At 48.3% G+C, this 19,487-nt stretch overlaps 1 protein-coding gene across 1 annotated transcript; it reads left to right on the top strand.

The window, feature by feature from the left end:
* The first annotated feature begins 15,629 nt into the window (after positions 1–15,629).
* On the top strand, positions 15,630–19,227 carry LOC127294593 (protein NPG1). Its single transcript, XM_051324444.2, has 5 exons — positions 15,630–15,961; positions 16,681–16,906; positions 17,030–18,222; positions 18,311–18,455; positions 18,559–19,227. The coding sequence occupies exons 1-5, from the start codon at positions 15,785–15,787 to the stop codon at positions 18,876–18,878; spliced, it is 2,061 nt and encodes a 686-aa protein (XP_051180404.1). The 5' UTR covers positions 15,630–15,784; the 3' UTR covers positions 18,879–19,227.
* The last annotated feature ends 260 nt before the right edge of the window (positions 19,228–19,487 follow it).

Here is a 19,487-nt window from a genome sequence, read left to right on the forward strand (position 1 = left end):
CCGAGTCGAAATAGGTGGCAAGAGAATACTTCGGGGCGATGGAGATGAGTACGCAGTACGTGTCTCTGCGCAACACAAATTTGGAACAAGATCGATGTTGGAAATGAGCAATTGAAAAGAAATTTATTACAGGGCTAGCGGGATGTGTACTTACTCGGGAAAGTAAACCAAAAGGATGTTGTCCTTCCTCTTGTTGTCCAAGAAGCACTTCGTAGGTACAACGAAGCCCGGACCCGCACCACCGATAAGGCCAGCGGCTTTCACGCATGTAGTAGGGATCCGCTATCGCGACGTCCGGGGTACTCTCTCTCTTGATCTTCATCGCCAGATTGAGCGTGAATAGGCGGACCAAGTTATAGTCCAGCCTTCTCGAGTGGAATAGCTTGAAGATGTCCTCGTACGCTATAAAGAATATATCCGCGGGGGCATCAGTGACAAAGCCCACATCTGTTGGCACCCTGACCGTGAAGACCGGGTAATTTGGATCTTTGTCCTTAAGAAGGACACTCTCTAGGTGAAGGACACTGTCCTGCAGACGCAAAGATATCTCCGGAAGCGAGGTGGCGCAGCTCCGGACCCATTATTGGTTTGCCAGCTTCATGCATTCTGGTCAAGCCATCCTTGCTGGGAGGTACAATGGAGTCCCGATAACGGATCGTCGGAGGTGGCTGGCTCGCAGACTTGTCCTTGTTCTTACTAGGTCTTTTACGGGGCTTCTTCGGAGCAACGGCCCCTGACGCTTCAAACTGCTCGTTGACCTTCTTGATTAGCGTATTAGGGCTGAAGATGTTTGCGGTGGATGGCTCTTGTGTATCGGCGGCCGGAGGCGTCTCTTCAGAGAAGCCGCGGAACACCAGGCGCTGTTTGGTTGCCTTGGGTGGGTCAGCTTCTTCGTCGCGAGCGCGGAATGGTTCTTCATCCACGCCCGCCATGTACAAATCGTCTATGTCGGTGTCGGTGTTGAGGTAGGCATCGACGTCGACCATCCCATCATCATCGATGTCATCTTCCTGGGGTGGTGGGATGGGCGATAGCGGTGCAGCGGCCTTGCCTTTAGGCTCCGCCGGTGGCGGTTGAGGTGTAGACGCTCCCAGCAGTTTCTTGTGGCGGCTTGTTGTGGCGGCGAGGACGGGAGGAGCTGCCCTCCGAGGAGGCGGCCGGACGATCGGCTGTCGGGCGATCGAGGAGGCGCCGGTGGAGCGACCCCCAAGACGGATCTGGGTCTTTGGCCATACCATGGTATAGCCATGGCAGTTCTCAAGTGTCAGGCGCTCGTCGGCTCCCTCGGGTTGTATTGGGGGGTCCATGTCTTCGCACCTCGGCAACACCCGACCCAAAGTGACCTTCAGGACGTTAGCGTCCATAGCCACGGTGTGCAACGTGGTGCTCTTCGGTTGTATGATCATGCCCGTGGCAACATCCTTCAACTTGCCGCCGGGCGCACAATGAAGGAGCACGCATGGAGTGTCCTGAGAATGTTGGGCATCATTAATTAGATCGCCGGGTATCAAAACGCATGAAGGAGATAGCATGGAATAACTAATTAGTTAACTACCTTGGTGATGGCGTTGAGCTCTGCTAATGTCGAGACAGGGGCGGCCGGCCGATCAATCTTCTGCGGCTCGGGTGCATTATGAAGCACCACCGCCGCCGGTTGCCCCTTGGTAGCCTTGACAGGAGGGGGCACCGGTTCATCCAACTCCATCGGCTGCCCCGCGGCGATGGTGGGCGGCGGGGTAACCACATCCGGAGATGGCGACACGTTGAAGGTCGAGTTGCTGCCCCCGGCGCTAGGCACTTGTATCTGCCACACCTGACCGGCCGCATTCCACGCAGCTATCCCCTCGATGAGCTGAGGGGGTAGGAAATCGCGGAGCTTCTTCTCAAACAGCTTGTCTACCTCTTCTTTATCCATCGAGGTTGCCTGTTTTGCCTCCAGCATGGAGACCTTCTGCCTCAGCTCTTCCACCTCGGCTTTATCGCTCCTCCTCTCCCTTCTCTTCTTGTTGTCCTCTTTGTAGTACTCGCGAAACTTCATGCTTGTACCAAAGCCGCAGACACGGCCAGCCGACGTCGGCGGCTCGGACAATGGCCTCTTCTTGTAGGAATTCAACGCCCTGTTGAAAGGCGTGTCCCACGGCTCCGTCGAGCCCTGGGATGATGATTCGTCCTCGGGGCGATCGGCCACCGCCAACTGCTCGTTCTGCAGACAAGGATATGGTGAACACATTTAGGGCATTGCCTTCACCTCATATATGTAATATGTGCAGCAATGGACCGCGCGGGTAAATTCCCTTACCAGCTTTTCCTCAAACTTCTTCACTTCTTTATCCTCGGTAACGAATTCCATGGTCTTCCTGTCCAGAGTGAAGCGGGCCCGGAAAAAGTACCTCACCCGCAAGTTGGTCATTTTCAACCATGGGTTCGGTTTCCCAAAGACGTGCAAGCTCTTCGTCCTCCTTTTCCCAAATGGGAATCTTTCCTCTATAACCGCCGCTTCCAAGGTGATGTGCTCCTAAGTTGAGCTCATGCATTTTCCTACCCCACTCTGTCCATGCTTTGGCATCGTCGCTTTCCACCTGCGCCTTGAATATCGTGAACTCCGCTTCATCGAGCATCGGCTCACCCTTCTTAATAGTCTCCCAGCTTTCACCTTTGTCGATCTTAGCCTTCACCCGGCTTTTCCAGCTGCTCAGGGCGTTGCTCATCTTCGTGATGGCCAATTTATTCACCGGGTTGGATGTTGACAAGGTATTGTATGGCGCTGGGAATGTGTACCGTCGGTGAAGCTTCCGAAGGCAGAGCTCGACCAATTTCTCCTTGCCTTCACCTCGGAGGTTCACCGTGTTGATCGACATGCTTTCCCGGACAATGCACCCGAGTTGCATGCCGTACCCAGCGGCAACATCCATAGGCTCCAAGGGCTGCCCACTTTCGGAGACCAATGTGATCTCGCTGGTGGTGTTGGCGAGCACCGTCGGCTTCCGATCCTTCCGCGGCTTCTTCTTCTTCTTAGCAGCCGGGTTGCCGCTGCCGTCATCATCCGTGTGGTCGGCACACTCGGTGGAGTCACCCCCCGTGTGGTCGCCGCCGTCGGTGGTGGTGGGTTCATACTCCTCCTCCTCCCCGGCTTCAGTCATCTGTCGGTCAGGTCCGACTTCCTCCGCCGCCAAGTCCACCTCCTCCTCCTCTTGTCGATGGGAGGGGCCGACTTCCCAGAACGCGACGTTCGCCGCTCTAGCTTCCTCTTCGAGGCTCATGGCGGCCTTAGAAGTGCCGGCCACGTTGTCATTGGCCGACATGTTTGCACTTTCTATAAACAAGAGGAAGAAATCTATTAGTACAATTGTCGGCCGGAAAATTCGGCATGACCTTTGCTAATTTTTGGACATAGGAGCCCCATTTCTCAACCGAAACGGAAGTGAATCAACGTTTCGGGAGAAATGGGCAGCTCATTTGAAATCCCTGCAACAATTCACATAATAAAATGCCACCATGCATACCACCATGTCCATACACAGCACCAATTCACATAATTCACAGGACGGCGGCGACAGCAGCAGCCAGCAACAACCAGCAGCCATCAATAGCCACCAGCAAACAGCAGCAGGCAAGCAACACATGCAGCACCAGCAACAGCAGTAGGAAAGCAATAGCCAGCAGCCATCAACAGCAGCCATCAACACCAACAGGCTATAAATGTTATGTCCCAGTACTGCTAGCTGCTAGGAAACATGCTATAAAACAGCAGCAGGCTATAAAACTGCAGTAGCATTTTGACCATCAAGAAGTAATCTCTAATGTGTGAACAATGCAAAATGAAAATGGAATAAATAAATTGATGAAAACAGTAGTGCAGATGCTTCTGCTTGCCACTGAATACTTTTATTGCTGCCAAATCGTAAACAATGTGACAGGCCTTCAATAGTTCATACCAATCTATGTAGTGTATTACAGTAAATAAACCAGTGCATCTATTGATTATATACATCATTATCATGTTAAAGGAAAGAGGCAGGAGCCCTGGCATTCAATCAAACAGATAGTGTATTCTCATGGTTTAGCATGAGTTGCCTAATTCTGAGCATTAGCTCTTCCCAGTTGCCTGTTTACCATCATATAGTAGAAAACAATACTTGAGAAGAACCCTAGCAAGATATATCAGCAAACAATACTAGCAGCTAGCAAGTAATCTCTTCCAGAAATTAAACCTAACCGTAATCTCTTCCAGAAATTAAACCTGCTTGTGGAGGGGGAGAGGGAAGGGGGAGAGAGGGGAGAGGGAGAGAAGCTCACCAGGGGCGGGCGTAGGGCAAGGCGAGGGCGCGGTGGTCGTCGGCGAGGCGAGGGCGTGGTGGTCGTCGACGAGGCGACGGTGCGGCGCGGGCAGCGGGCGGCGCTCCTCCTGCTCCTCCGGGCGGGCGCGGGCGGCGGGCGGCGCTCCTCCTGCTCCTCCGGGCGGGCGCGGGCGGCGGGCGGCGCTCCTACTGCTCCTCCGGGCGGGCGCGGGCGGCGGGCGGCGGGCGGCGGGCAGTGGGCGGTTGGGCGACAGCGCTAGCTAGGGTTGGGCGGTGTTGGGGAAGAAGTGAGCAGGGACGCGAGGAGAAAGCGGTATATGGCTAAGTGTTAAAATTCTGTGGCGCACCAAGCCCCATATGCGCCACAGAATTTCAACTTTCTGTGGCGCACGAAGCCCCATATTCGCCACAGAAGTTTTTTCGACGGAACTATGGAGGAGCCTTTGGCTTCCCATAATATGGCTAAGTGTGAAACTTCTGTGGCGCATATCGGTATGCAGTGCGCCACAGAAGTTATTTTCCTTATAAAATTTATTTCTCCCCTGCATTATATGTCCCTAATATAGATAATTCAAAAAATCACATCACACACATATACACACTTGTGTTTTTGCCAAAGAACATATATGTCTGCATTAGAGTAAACAAAAAAACCACATCACACACATGCATGGTGCTTGTGTCATACACACACATGTACACACATGTGATTTTTGCCAAAGTACATATATGTGTGAATTAGAGTACAAAAAAAAAGGCACAATGAACTTCTCGGTTCCGATTGGTGGCTAGCTAGCGTTTCTTGACAATGTTCTTGCCCTTCTTCATCGCGGCCGTTGTTGAATACTTTAGCCCGGCCACCTTGAGATTTCTTCTCGTGTACGGGCAACCTTTAGCCGGTAGGGTGGTCTTCCTTCTTACTTTCGAATAAGTAGTAGGCTTGTCGAAGTACTTGTCAAATTCCTCTTCGATCTTCGGATCGCCGTTCTTGTCGATGTCTTGCTTGTCGGCGTCTTCTTCCATTCTGATGATGCTCCTCTTGCCCCTCCTCACGACCACACGGCTGGGCTTTGACGGGTCGGTAATGAAGAAGCATTGGTCAACTTGGCTAGCGAGCACCCACGGCTCATTTTTCGCGGAGGGGGTCTTCGATTTGGCATCGGGTATAACCATGGTGGTGAAATACAGTCCATCTTTTTCGACGCTCTTGGCCCATCTCACACGGAACATCGGCATCGTCTCTCCAACATAGTCGAGTTCCCAAATATCCTCGATCCTTCCGTAGAATCTTTCCTTGACATCAGTCTTGTCATCGGTGTAGGATAGCATAGTTACTCCTGAGTTTTGATATTCGCTATTCTTGTCCTTCTCCTCGGTGTAGAATCTATAGCCGTTGATGTCGTACGACTGATAGGTCCTTACGTTGTGCCCGGGTCCCTGTGACAGGGAGAATATGAGTTTCTGCTCTTCAGTACAAGGCGTCGGTGTGGGACTTTCCAGTAGCCTTTTCTTGAACCACCCCGTGAAGCTGGAGTTGTGCTCTTTCGTAACGTCTCCCGTTTTCCTCGGCCGGCCTAGGTCGATGAACTCCTGCTCGATTAAGCTTTTGTGCTTATCCACCCAAGGGCTGACCAATTCTATGTGTTGTAGCGCGACTCGGTGTGCCCTGTCAAAGTCGGCGCGTCGACCAGCGATGCCGACATGCATTGCACGGTAGCCCTCGCGGTGACCAAACCCTTCTAGCCTGCCGACGTGCTTCCTGGTGGGCAGACCGACATCCTCGTTCTCGGTGCTTAGGTAGTTACGCGAAGGAGATGCACTCGTAGGTGAGAAAGCCCTTGGCTATGCTTCCATCTGGACGGGCCCTGTTGCGAATGAATCCTTTGATGACACCGTTCAACCTTTCGAATGGCATCATGTTGTGCAGGAATGTCGGCCCGAGGTGGATGATATCATCCACTACATGGACAAGCAGATGCACCATGATGTCGAAGAACGCGGGCGGGAAGTAAATCTCGAGCTTGCATAGTATCACGACGATCTCTTCTTGTAGCCTGTTGAGCTGCTTAACGCCGATGGACTTCCTAGAGATGACGTCGAAGAAGTTGCAGAGGCCAAACAGCGTCTCGCGGACGTGGTCGTCCATTATCCCTCGCATCGCAATGGGAAGTATCTGCGTCATCAGGACGTGACAGTCATGAGACTTCATCCCGCTAAACCTCTTCTTCGCTACGTCCAGATATCTGCTTATTTTCCCAGAGTAACCGTGAGGAACTTTGACTCCTAGGAGGCACTCGAAAAACCTCTCGAGCTCCTCATCGCTCAGAGTGAAGCAGGCAGGTTTAAGCACCACCACCTCATTTATCTTAGCCCTTTTGTGGCGACCCTGAGTCGTTTCCGTCTGTTCATCATCATCACTATCGGTGGGGTACTGAAGTTCTTTCTTGAGGCCAAGCAATTTCAGGTCGGTTCTTGCTTTCGGGCCATCCTTGGTCCTCTCTGGCATGTTCATCAGAGTGCCAAGTAGGCTCTCGGTAACGTTTTTCGTGATGTGCATGACATCGAGGCTATGGGGCGTGTGGAGGACCTTCCAGTACGGCAGGTCCCAGAAAACGGACCTCGCTTTCCATACGCCTAGCAACGGCGATTCTCTCGGTCGCTTCTTTCCCGGCGCGGGGCAATCTTCCCAATTTTCCAAAAGCTCGGATATTTCTTCGCCGCTCCTCGGTCGTGGGGCTCTTTCGAACTCCTCTTCGCCATTGAACAGATCCTTGCGTTTTCTCCACGGGTGATCGAAGCGAAGCCACATTCGAGTCCCTTGGAACACAGTTTTAGAAGACCCGGGCACCTTCGGCAGCTGCAGATGCGGGGTCTTATCCATGCACTTGACACATGCGTTGAATCCGTGGTTCACTTGGCACGCTACATATGCGTAACCAGGATAGTCCTGCACTGTCGTTAGCAATGCGGCTACGAGAGGGAAATAATCTCTTTTGTACGCGTCCCAAGTACGGGCCGGCGTCTCCCACAGCGTGGCTAACTCCTCTTTCAACAGATTGAGATACAGATGCATGTCCACACCCGGTTGTTTCGGCCCCTGAATAAGAATACTCATGTGTACGTACCGCTGCTTTGTGCACAGCCAGGGGGGGAGATTGTATGGCCATACAAACACGGGCCAGGTGCTATGCGTGCTACTCTGGTTTCCAAAGGGATTGAGTCCGTCGGTGCTCATGCCCAAACGAACGTTCCTCGGTTCGCTCCCAAACTCATCTGCGAACTCAATGTCCAACGCATTCCACTGGCTAGCGTCTGCAGGGTGTGTCAGGATCTTGCCCTTCTCCGGATCATATGTGGGCTTCTCCCTTTCCGCGTGCCATTGCATGAGCTTTGCTTCCTTAGGATCTACGAAATACCGCTGCAGACGGGGAGTGATAGGAAAGTACCAGACAACTTTCAGAGGAACTTTCTTGTTCCCTCTCTTGTACCGTCCGTGCCCGCACACTGGACATGTGGTTCTGTCCTTGTACTCATCCCGGAAAAGTGCACAATCATTGATGCATGCGTGGTACTTTACGTGCGGTAGGTCGAGTGGGCAAACTATTTTCTTGGCCTCGTCGATACTTCTTGGCAATGTGTTGTCCTTGGGAAGACGAGCATGCCAGGATTTCATGTTATCGCTGAAGCTGCTGTCGGTCCATTTGTGTTCCGCCTTCATCTCCAGACACTCGAGCGTTACACTCAAGCGTGTATCCTCGGGCCGACACCCTGGATACAATGGAGTCATCCCGTCTACCTCCATTTGTGCCAGCTTGGCTTCAGGTTTGGCGTTGCCCGTGTCCTTCAGGAGCAGCTCTTGAACATGAGGGTCCCGCAAGGCCGACGTTAGCGGCGTCTGCGTGCTCTCGGCTTCTCCACCACCATCTGCTCCGGCATCATCATCTCCTTCATCAGCCTCATGATGAACACCATGTTCGGGAGACTCTTCGTCTTCTCGCCCGATGTCGTCCTCTTCTTCATGACCAACATTTGCTGCCGGCTCCTCATTGAAGCCGAGCATGAAACCGCGCCTGAGCAGGTGTTCCTCCAGTTGTCCAGAATCAGGGTCGATCCACTGCCGGAGTCCGCATTTTCGACACGGACATCTTATCAGGGTCATGTTGTTCCTAACCATGTCGGCCTTCGCGTTCACCTTGTATCTAACCACTTGGCCTTCCCTCATATGGACGACCATGGTTCACTGCGCGTCATACATAGAGCAAAAGAGAGTTAATTAGAACCACACACATCATGCACAAACACACATGCATGCATGATCGCCGGAAAATTTCGGCATGACCTATCCTAAAAGTAGGACATATGGCTAGTGCAAAAATTTGCCGAAATGGAAATGAATCAACATTTCGGCAAACATCCATGCACCACACGCCGGCACAAACCAACAACACCAACAACACAAATAAGCTTCTTCGCAAGCAAACATTCAACCACAACACAAAGCTCAACAAGTATAAACATCATCGTCTCGCCATCGCAAACCGTCCGGGAGCGCGATAATCTTCACCTACAAAACATCCATACATACAAAACATGCATCCAATAGTACTCAACCTCTCACAAATCTACCAATCATGGTGGAGCAAGAGGATGGGGTGGTGGAGAGAAAACAATGGACCATGCAAGAGGGAAAGTGGAGGAGGAGGGAAAGAGAATTGTGGTTTTTAGTACCCCTCTACAAGTTGGAGTGGCTTCCCCTCACAAATATGCCCACAAAATAGGCTTAGAGCTATCAACAATGGAGGAAAGTATGACCAAAATGGAGTGGGAGAGAGGAGCAACACGAGCTGGTTGGAGGAGACAAGAATGGAAAGGGTGGTGGGTGGAAGAGAAGAGGGGAAAAGCTGCCCTAAAAGCCAGATCTACTGTGCACATTCTGTGGCGCATATGCTGATATGCGCCACAGAAACATGAACTTCTGTGGCGCATATCAGCATATGTGCCACAGAATCTTGGTGGCGTGAGCCGGGGGGTGGTCCCCGCTGGATATTCTGTGGCGCATGGAGCAATGTGCGCCACAGAAGTTTAAATTTCTGTGGCGCACATTGCCCCATGCGCCACAGAATATCCTTCGCCCATGTGCGTGGTGGACCCCGCGTGGGCCCCACTAACTACGTGGCGCAGCGGCCATAGTGCGCCACAGAATGTCCTCTTTCTGTGGCGCATGCGCTGAATGTGCGCCATAGAAGTTGCTCCATTTTTGTGGCGTATAGAGGATGGTGCGCCACAGAAATTGTTTTGTGGCGCATTGTTAATACGCTGCGCCACAGTTGTTGTTTCTACCTATAATGGTTTTCCTACTAGTGGCGCTGGCGACGCGGCGGCGGCGGCACGACCGGCGGGAGCCCCAGCCGCGACAACGGTGCTGACTCGCAGCACAGATCAGACGCCCAAACGGCCGGGAAATCCAGCGGCGGCGGTGGGGTGGGAGGCGCGGGAAGGAAGGAGCGACGAGAAAAGAGGCGCGAACCAACGGTTTATGCAAATAGTCGCCGACATGTGGGAGCCCGCCTCGCTTTTCGTTGTGTCCGCCGTCCCCGGAGCGTCCCCTGTGGGACGGGACGGGCTCGGGGCGCCGGACACCGTATCGGGGCGCGCCGGACAAAAATGGGCTTTGGGGGACGCGGCTGGAACGCTTTTTTTGTCCGGCGCGCCCCAAATCCCTTTGGGGGACGCTTTGGGGGACGCGACTGGAGATGCTCTTAGACCATCTCTAACGGATCCCGTAAATCACGCCGAACCGTATTTTTCCGATCGATTTACGGGTTCCGGTTGAAACTATCGCAGAACAGAGACTGAACTCGCTGTCCGGCCCGAAAAACTTTTTTAGGGGCCCGAAAAGTTTAACACTCGATCCCTACTAATACAGACCCAATAGCAGTTTACAGGTCCAAAACTGAACGGATTTCTCACCACTCCTCCAGCGCCGCCGTCCGTACAACCACCTCCAGCCGGTGATTTCTGGTTGCTTTGTTAAAATTATACACTGACCAAGCTCATGGCTGGAGACGGAACGCGCGGCGGATGGACGCAGCAGGCGGCACGACATCAGCTAGTAGCGCGGCCAAGCAGCAACGCGCGGCCGGAGCTAGCAACAGCAGCTAGCAGCGGCGGCCAAGCAACAACGATTGATTAGTATTCATGTTTAATTGGGCAAGAGCTAGCCTCTTGCGATGTGCATAGTGTGCCCAGGCTACATACGTCCGCGCGGGGAAGCAATCAGACTGCTCATAGTGGGAGTAATATAGCTAGTAACATCACACATTTCAAAGCATTTTGGTGACATGGCATGTCAATAAGTGAAGAAAGAGAGTGAGGTGGTAACTAGCTATGTTACCATAATATCACACACCCCAAAGCAAAATGAGTCTACAACATGATAAATGATACAATGCATGACACCACATATAAGTTACTACCCACTATGACCACTATGAAGGTAGTAACCTAAACTAGTAACATGACATATGTTACTAGTCTAAGTTACTCCCCACTATGACCAGCCTCAATCATGGTGATTAGTTCTTTCATGTGCTCAGGCTACGTCCGCGCGGGCGAATTAAGCAAGCAATAAATCCATGGTCGGCTCTTTCGTGTGCGCAGCCGTCTTCCAAGCTCGCGGCTGCAACCAAGGGCACGAGCGACGGACCCCTTGCCGTCCGCGGCGGCGGCGACGACCACCATCGCTTCCTCCGAAGGCGAGCCGGGGTAGTGGCGGGTGGCGGCGGGCTAGCACACGCAGTCGAGGTGGAGGCCGCGCGGCGAGGAAACAGCGGGTTTGGCGGCGGCCGACTCGAAATGGAAGCGGAGTGGGGTTTGGAGGAGACAGGTGTGACCCACTACTGCTCCAGCGGCGAAGAACCAAAGGAATATGGAAGATATACGAGCCCCCGCTTATTGATGGGCCGAAAGATACAAGGCCCAGCTACTCGCTCTCTCGTGCAGTCGTTGCTAGCAAAACAATCTGGTGAAAAACAAATGTCTTAGTTATTGACGAAGATGTTTGTTTACACGGAAAATGGACATATCTACAACTACAACTAAAATGTGTCTAGATACTTTTACATTAGAATCAAGTTATACGAATTAGAAGAAGTACAGAATACAGTTATTTTAAGTTGTTTCCTAAAACACATCATTCGATTATTTCTTTGGCAGGTACCATTACAATTTTGTGACACATTTTTCAGAACACACCCCCTATAAAAAAAACGGAAAGTTTTGCACTTTTTCTTCAACATCAGTCATAGCATGGTCATCCCAGCCAAAGAGCAAATTTTTTCCTTTTTAGACAGGTGGTGTGTTCTGCCAAATGTGCCACAAAATCATAATGGTATCTGGCAAAGATATAATCGAGCCGTGTGTTTTAGTAAACGCCAAAAAATAACAATGTCCTGTAGCAAAATTTTACTTGTTTATATATTATTAGTCCCACATTCCTTTTTAGATTTTTGCACAGCTAAACATACAACATTTTTTTTCAATACGATTTTGCAGTCCACAAGTACGTACAAAAAAACATACTTCAAAATCACATATCTATGTCTAGCCGGTCCTGTCAATTTCAGTCAAAATAGATTTTCATTTGTGACCTGCCTGAAAATTTTGACGACTAAAAATAATTTTAGTGCCTACTTAGAGCGAAACAGGTGTAGGAATGCATGTTTTTACAACGTGGAGAAAACTATTTCGGAGTTTCAGCTTTGAGTAAAAGAATTCAAGCATGTACATTTTTTTTTTCTTGAATAATATGTACATGCAAAAAAAGTCAAATTTTCCTGAGTAGCATTTTTCTATTGTTGAAAAACAGGTCCACATAAACCTGAGCTCCACTAGTTATTTCTGCTATTTTTGTGGTTATTCTGTAGATCAAAATACAATGTATTTTTAACAAAAATTTACATCGTTCATTGAAATCTTCGTAATGTATATGTACAACAAAATTCTGTTGTTTAAAATATAATTTTGATTTATTGTTTTGCAAATAGAGAACCACATGTAGCTTAGGAGCTAGATGTAGTTTTCTCATCTTATGTTATAGATTTATGTAGATTTCTACATTTTTAATGTAAGAAATTATCATGGTTATGTTGTTTCGACCTCAAGTTTAGTTGGACCATTGCCTAAATTTGTGTCGGAATAAATATTTATACTAGGGGTGCTACCCAATCCTCTGAGGCAACCAAGTGTCAAGTGACAACTTCAATACAAGTAAAAAAAAAGTCCAAGCAACAAGAATTATTAGAGATGCAAGTGCCATCTATGCTATTTAGATTTAAAAATAAACTACTTTTTTCCAAAATGATGATGTCATTGGAAAATTTAGTTCACATTTTTGAACTAAAGCGCGTAGAGGGTACCATAAGGGTGACCCACTTTCATATCTAAGTATGATCAACAAATCAAAGTAAGAAGGAAGATATAAGAAGAGAAGGGTAGACATATGGCTAGTCCACAACGGACCATGGACAACACCCCTCCCTAGTTCACCATCGACCCATGAATCAAAGATTACATTAACAAACTCTCCCACCTACCATTACAAGAGTTGACTCGGTCATTTGTAAAAAAACTACTGGACATGAATAGCCCCCTGGTCACCTATTCAGCTCATTCTCGCGTGAATGAAATCAAGAGGAGGATGATAGTGATGAGTTCATGGAATCTAATATTGGATCCAAGAAGTCAAGCACGACTTAGACCAGCATTGAGCATGATCAACAAGTGATTACTTTGGGAAGATGTCCTTGGCTCAAATCCTTCACTTAGCCTCTCCTCAACGACGTGTCTACATATGATTAAGTTATGCTCCAACGAGGCAACTGCACTTATAAAAAATTTGTGTCAAATAATGTTAGCGTATCCCAAACTTCATCATAAGGTTGTCATACACCCTTTACTTACATTGAATTGAGACTAAGTAGGACATTATGTCATTGTTTCAACAACAACATCATCAATTATATTAAAAATCTTATGATGGGGGTGTTTACATAATAATCTTGAATCAATAATTGGTGCCTTATTAATTTAAAAGGTATGCCCTAGTAAGATGGTGTGCAAAAAGTTTATGTCTATATGTGAGGTGTAAAAGCATGCATGAATGACTAATGTATAAACATAAAATTTCAACTCCATGAAAGGAGATCATAAGACGTAGCCGAAACTAATTTTGGAACAATGAGATGTGCTACCGGGAGACGGGGGAGGAGTGGCATATCCATGACCCAACACTAGGGTGTGTAGACAAATAATATGTCTCCCGAGATTTATGGAGCTTGATAATTTAAAATAAATAAAAAATAATAGTTTGAAGTTTCAAAAAATCTGAAAAATATTCTGTAGGGATGGTCAATGGTGTATACTATAGTCATGCAAAATCTCAAGGCAAAATACTTCGTGTTTTGGGCTATATAAAAATGAACAAAATTTGATAAATTTTGGAGTTTTTAAAATGTGTAGTGTCATTTCTTTCTGGATCTACACTTCTATCAATTTTGTGTACCCTGGAATACATAGTGTTTTGTATTGATGTTTTGCACAGAATCCCAAATATGTACATGAGGACGTGATGAACCAATTTTTTATATACTTGTACTCTCATTTTGTACTGCAAATGTAAAGGGAATGAAAAGTGAAATACTTGTTTAGTTTTTGTACCGCAAATCACAAAGTGAAGTGCTTGTAATGATCATCGTGTTGTGCTGCCATTTCTTATATACTTGCACTGCCATATTATCTTTTTGGTCTATATGGTCATGGCAGAAGACTGAACCAAAAAAGACAAAAGACCGAACACAAAAAGACCGGAAGACCGAATGTAATATGGGTAGCGTTTTTGGATAACCGAAATTCTAGAAGACCGAATGACCGGACCGAGCAAACCGAATATCTGGGCTGCATCGCAGGTTCAATGCTTTCAATACAACACATTATACATATATTTGATTTAATTTATATGTTTGTCAACCCCTTTGGCTACTAAAGTTAGATACTTCTAATTGAAATAAGCTATACACAAGCATGATTCCTTATTTCAAGAACTAGCAACCAGCCGTGGCCCACATCCCTTATAAATAACTTTTGCACTGGCGTGATTTTTTTTCCAGCGGGTCCAAGCTAACCCGATCCATATAGAGGCAACTGGGGGCGCCGGCTAACACCGCAACCAATAATAACAGGCCAACAGATAAATAAATATCGGTCTTTGATGGCAAACAGAGTGTAGTTGGCTTACACTCTGTATTTCTCTAAAAAAGTTGCTCCAGTGTTATTATTAGGGGGAAATTGGTTCTATACCATTAAAAGATCCACATTTTAGAAAAATACCACTGAAAGTTTTGGCTTTAGTAAAATACCATTTAAAGATTGCTCCGTTACAGGATTCTACGATGACCGTGAAGTGGACGTGATTACGTGAACCCAATCTGGAAAAAAACGAATCGATCAGCAAAATAAGATATTTAATCTTTATATTCTAGGTTCCATCTCCTTCCCGCTTGAACAAGCTAGCATCTGCTCCACAAGAGTAGGTCTCGCTGTTAGTTGGTGTCTGTGAAGCAAGCCAGAGTGGGTCTGAGCACCAAGAGAGCAAAGAGCAATGGCATTGAGCAGGGTCAACTTACGCACATTTCGGCGCCAACATCGCAGATCGACCTTGCCGCCCACCCTGCGAGCTAGCTCACGCGCATGGTTGAGCATGTCCCGCACACCCCTGCGTGGAGCTCTCTAGCAAGCTGCAGGTTGGCGCCAGCACCGGTGTCTGCGCAACTCAGCGCTCACGTGTGCACGTCTTCGGGAGCAAGTGCGCGGGGAGTTCAGCGGCCGCACCATGCTTCCAGGCCGAGTGGTGGGCCTCGCACGCGATGGAGGCCAAGCGAGCCACCGTTGCTGTAGTACCTCATAAGCGCAGGGACCTCCGGTGGCGGGAGCATGAGTGCACGGGGCGGTGGCAATGAAGTGTGGCACGGCAGAGGTGTTCTATTCGTTTTTTCAGATTGAGTTTCACGTCCTGCTGACGGTCATGGTAAAATCCTGTAACGGAGCAATCTTTGGATGGTAGTTTTCTAAAGCCAAAATTTTCAGTGCTTTTTTTCCAAAGTGTGCATCTTTTACTGGTAGAGAGCCAGTTTTCCCTATTATTAGCTGATCAACTCGCATGCCAATTTTCCAAGAAAAATTGTAAGGACTCCCATCAAATTTTCTAGCGGTGTCTCTGGTGAGCTTTACACGTGGCAGAAACCAGCAGACAGGAGAGAGAGGGAGGGAGGGAGAGACTAAAATTAGAAGAGGAAAATTTCATCAGTGGAAAGGCGCAGGACGGTGGAAGACGTTGCCGCCTCCGCTTCTCTCCATTGACGACGAGACCGAGCACCTCCCAGGTCGACGAGATCGGGTGCCCGTCGGTGCGAACCCTCTGCTGCATTGGCATGGCGGCGGAGCCGGAGGACGGCGGCGAGGTGGCCCCGCCTGAGGCGGCGGCGGCGGCCGACCCGTCTCCCCCGGCTAAGGAGGATCCGGCGGATCAGCCGAGCGCGGGCGAGGGAAAGGCCAAGGAGGCCGAGCCGCCGACGTCGTCGGGCGAGGGGCTCTCCCTCAACTATGAGGTCCGATATCTCTCAACTTCTTTTTTCTGAATATGTGCCTGGCAGCCGGGTGTGGTTGTCCTGGATAATGCTTTCATGCTGTGAATTTGGTTGAAAAGAAATGGCCATGCTCGAATTCAGTGTGGTGCATTTTTCTGAAACATTTGATTGCTTGAGAGGCCTTGTGTGAGAAATTATTGGGGATGTCATGCCAAGTTCCCAAGTGTGATTTCATTCCAATCGTGGTACAATTTCATTGCTCCATTTGTCCATTTCTGAATTGTGGTTTTTTGTTCTTCTTGAAATATGATAATACAATGGTAGCAAAGAACTGCTTTTGATTGGGTGAGTGAATTGTTAATAATCTCAATCTCAATATAAGTATCAAGACTTAATGAATATCCCGTAATTATATGGAGAATGGTACTTTTCTTGTCAAAATTGCGTAGAAGAACTGTTCCTATTTCTATTAGCAAGACAAAAAAAAACAATGTGTTTCTGTGTACCACGTCCTGCCAAATGTCTCACTTACTACATGGAAGGAAAGTAGGAAAGACACCAGTTTCAATGATTATGATGAGTTGATTTATTGTTTCAAATATGTGATGTATACTGACAGTTGTTACTTTTTTTAAATGAAGTTGAAACTTAGCTTATCTCATGGAGAATTCGGGCTGCCACTTTTTTTCTGGTTTGTTACACCGCAATACCAAGTTCATTCATATCTCTACTGATAATAGGAAGCGAGAGCTCTATTGGGAAGGCTGGAATTTCAAAAGGGCAATGTAGAAGCTGCACTTTGTGTGTTTGATGGAATAGACCTTCAAGGTGCCATTCAGCGCTTCCAACCATCCCCCGCGAAGAAAGGCCCAACAAAAGATTCTGACCCGCCAAATGCTGCTACTCTTGTTCTTGAAGCCATTTACTTGAAATCATTGTCCCTTCAGAAGCTAGGAAAATCAACAGGTAACAAATTGCTATATATCACGATTTTGTTCGACCAAGAAAAAAAATCGTTTGCAAAATGTTTTCATTTAAGCTCATGTTTGACTATGTAATGACTCGTGGAAATACTTGCCGAGCATGCAGAGGCCGCTCAACAATGCAAAAGCGTCATTGATTCTGTTGAAAGCATGTTCCAGAATGGCACCCCTGATATCGAGCAAAAGCTACAGGAAACTATCAACAAATCTGTGGAACTTCTCCCAGAGGCATGGAAAAAAGCTGGAAATCTTCAGGAAGCATTAGCTTCATACCGACGCGCTCTTCTCAGCCCGTGGAACCTCGACGAGGAATGCGTCACAAGGATCCAGAAGAGATTTTCTGTTTTCCTGCTCTATGGCTGTGTGGAGGGGAGCCCGCCCAGCTGTGCTTCACAGCCTGAAGGCATTTTTGTTCCAAAGAACAATATTGAGGAGGCTATTCTACTCCTCACGATACTGCTGAAGAAGTGGTATCAGGGAAAGACCCACTGGGACCCCTCAGTGATGGAACATTTGACTTACGCATTGTCGATTTGCAGCAAACCATCTCTTGTAGCAAATCATCTTGAGGAGGTTCTACCTGGGATATATCCTCGTACAGAGAGATGGAACACACTAGCATTTTGCTACTACGGTGTTGGTCAGAAAGAAGTCGCTCTGAATTTTCTGAGGAAGTCCTTGAATAAGCATGAGAATCCGAAAGATACAATGGCATTGCTGTTAGCTGCTAAGATATGCAGTGAGGAACGCCATCTTGCTTCTGAGGGTGTCGAATATGCAAGAAGAGCAATTGCAAATACTGAATCATTAGATGTTCATCTGAAGAGCACCGGACTTCATTTCCTAGGGAGTTGCCAGGGTAAGAAGGCTAAGACTGTTTCATCCGACCACCAAAGATCTCTGTTGCAGACAGAAACCATGAAGTCGCTAACGGAGTCCATGACTCTTGACCGCCAGAATACGAACCTAATATTCGATATGGGAGTTGAATATGCTGAGCAGCGGAACATGAATGCAGCACTGAGATGTGCAAAGGAGTTTATTGACACAACTGGTGGATCGGTCTCGAAAGGTTGGAGGTTGCTAGCGCTGGTCCTCTCCGCGCAGCAGAGATACTCTGAAGCAGAAGTGGCGACCAATGCCGCATTAGACGAGACCGCAAAGTGGGATCAAGGTGCATTGCTCAGGATAAAGGCTAAGTTGAAGGTCGCTCAATCATCACCCATGGAGGCAGTGGAAGCATACCGGGTCCTTCTTGCTCTTGTTCAGGCTCAAAAGAATTCCCCTAAAAAAGTGGAGGTTTGTTTCCTTGATCAACTGCAGAAAACCATTCATATACTATTTTTCTGCTGTTAATTTCTTCATTAGTTCTCCTACTGTGCTTCAGGGAGAGGCTGATGGAGTTACAGAGTTTGAAATCTGGCAAGGTCTTGCAAATCTGTACTCCAGCCTCTCACACAGAGACGCCGAAATATGTTTGCAGAAAGCCAGAGCCCTGAAATCATACTCTGCTGCGACACTCCAAGCCGAAGGTGAGACAAACTCGTAAACCACATCCATGCCACAAAAAGAGAAGGTTCATGTCACCAAACTCTTACAAATTTTCTCTTCGTTGTATGATTTAATGCAATGCAGGTTACATGCACGAGGCGCGCAGTCAGAGCAGCGACGCACTGGCTTCTTACGTGAACGCCTCGTCAACCGAGCTGGAGCATGTGCCGGCCAAGGTGGCCATCGGCGCGCTGTGCTCCAAGCAGGGGCCCAAGTACCTCCCGGCGGCGAGGTCCTTCCTCTCCGACGCTCTGAGGGTCGAGCCGACAAACCGGATGGCGTGGCTCCACCTTGGGAAGGTGCACAAGCTCGACGGGAGAATCGCTGATGCTGCCGACTGCTTCCAGGCAGCGGTGATGCTTGAAGAGTCGGATCCTGTAGAATGTTTCAGGACACTCCCATGAGATGTTCGCAACATCATAAACTCATTGACTGGATATCTAGGGGTGAAGCACTGCCTGAGTACGGGCTGCACGACCGCTACCAAATTGGGGCAAACTTTGAATAGTAGATGACCCAGAAATACTTTTACTCTCCGCATTGCTCTCAACTCTTATTCTTCATTATTTGCCTAGCACCTAGCTGAGATTATTTATCAGCTGTGGGGGTAGATTCCTTTGAAGTAAATCGATGTGTATAGGAACAATTTCTTAGTATGTTGTTTTCGCAACAGGAAGGGAGGATCCTTTTATGTATATTTTACCTTGGTCTGATGCTTGTTATAATCCATACTCCATATGAAATTAGCCGTCATATACTTCATTGTGCTGTTTGGAGGGCTCGCAAAAATAAAATTGAATGGCTTCGGGATGATAATGGGGTATTTAAAACGGCCCCAACGGATATGCAACTAATGGCAGTGTCCTATTTCAAATCATTATACACTCGTGATCCTTCTGTGGACTGTGAAAGATTGATTGAGTTAACTCATACTCAATTATGCAAGGAGTTCCCCAATGAGGAAATAAGTGATGCTTTGTTTCAGATTGGTTCTATTAAAGCTCCCGGTCCGG

The sequence above is a fragment of the Lolium perenne genome, chromosome 4 (genome assembly GCF_019359855.2).
Source record: "Lolium perenne isolate Kyuss_39 chromosome 4, Kyuss_2.0, whole genome shotgun sequence".
In the NCBI taxonomy this organism is placed as follows: Eukaryota; Viridiplantae; Streptophyta; class Magnoliopsida; order Poales; family Poaceae; genus Lolium; species Lolium perenne.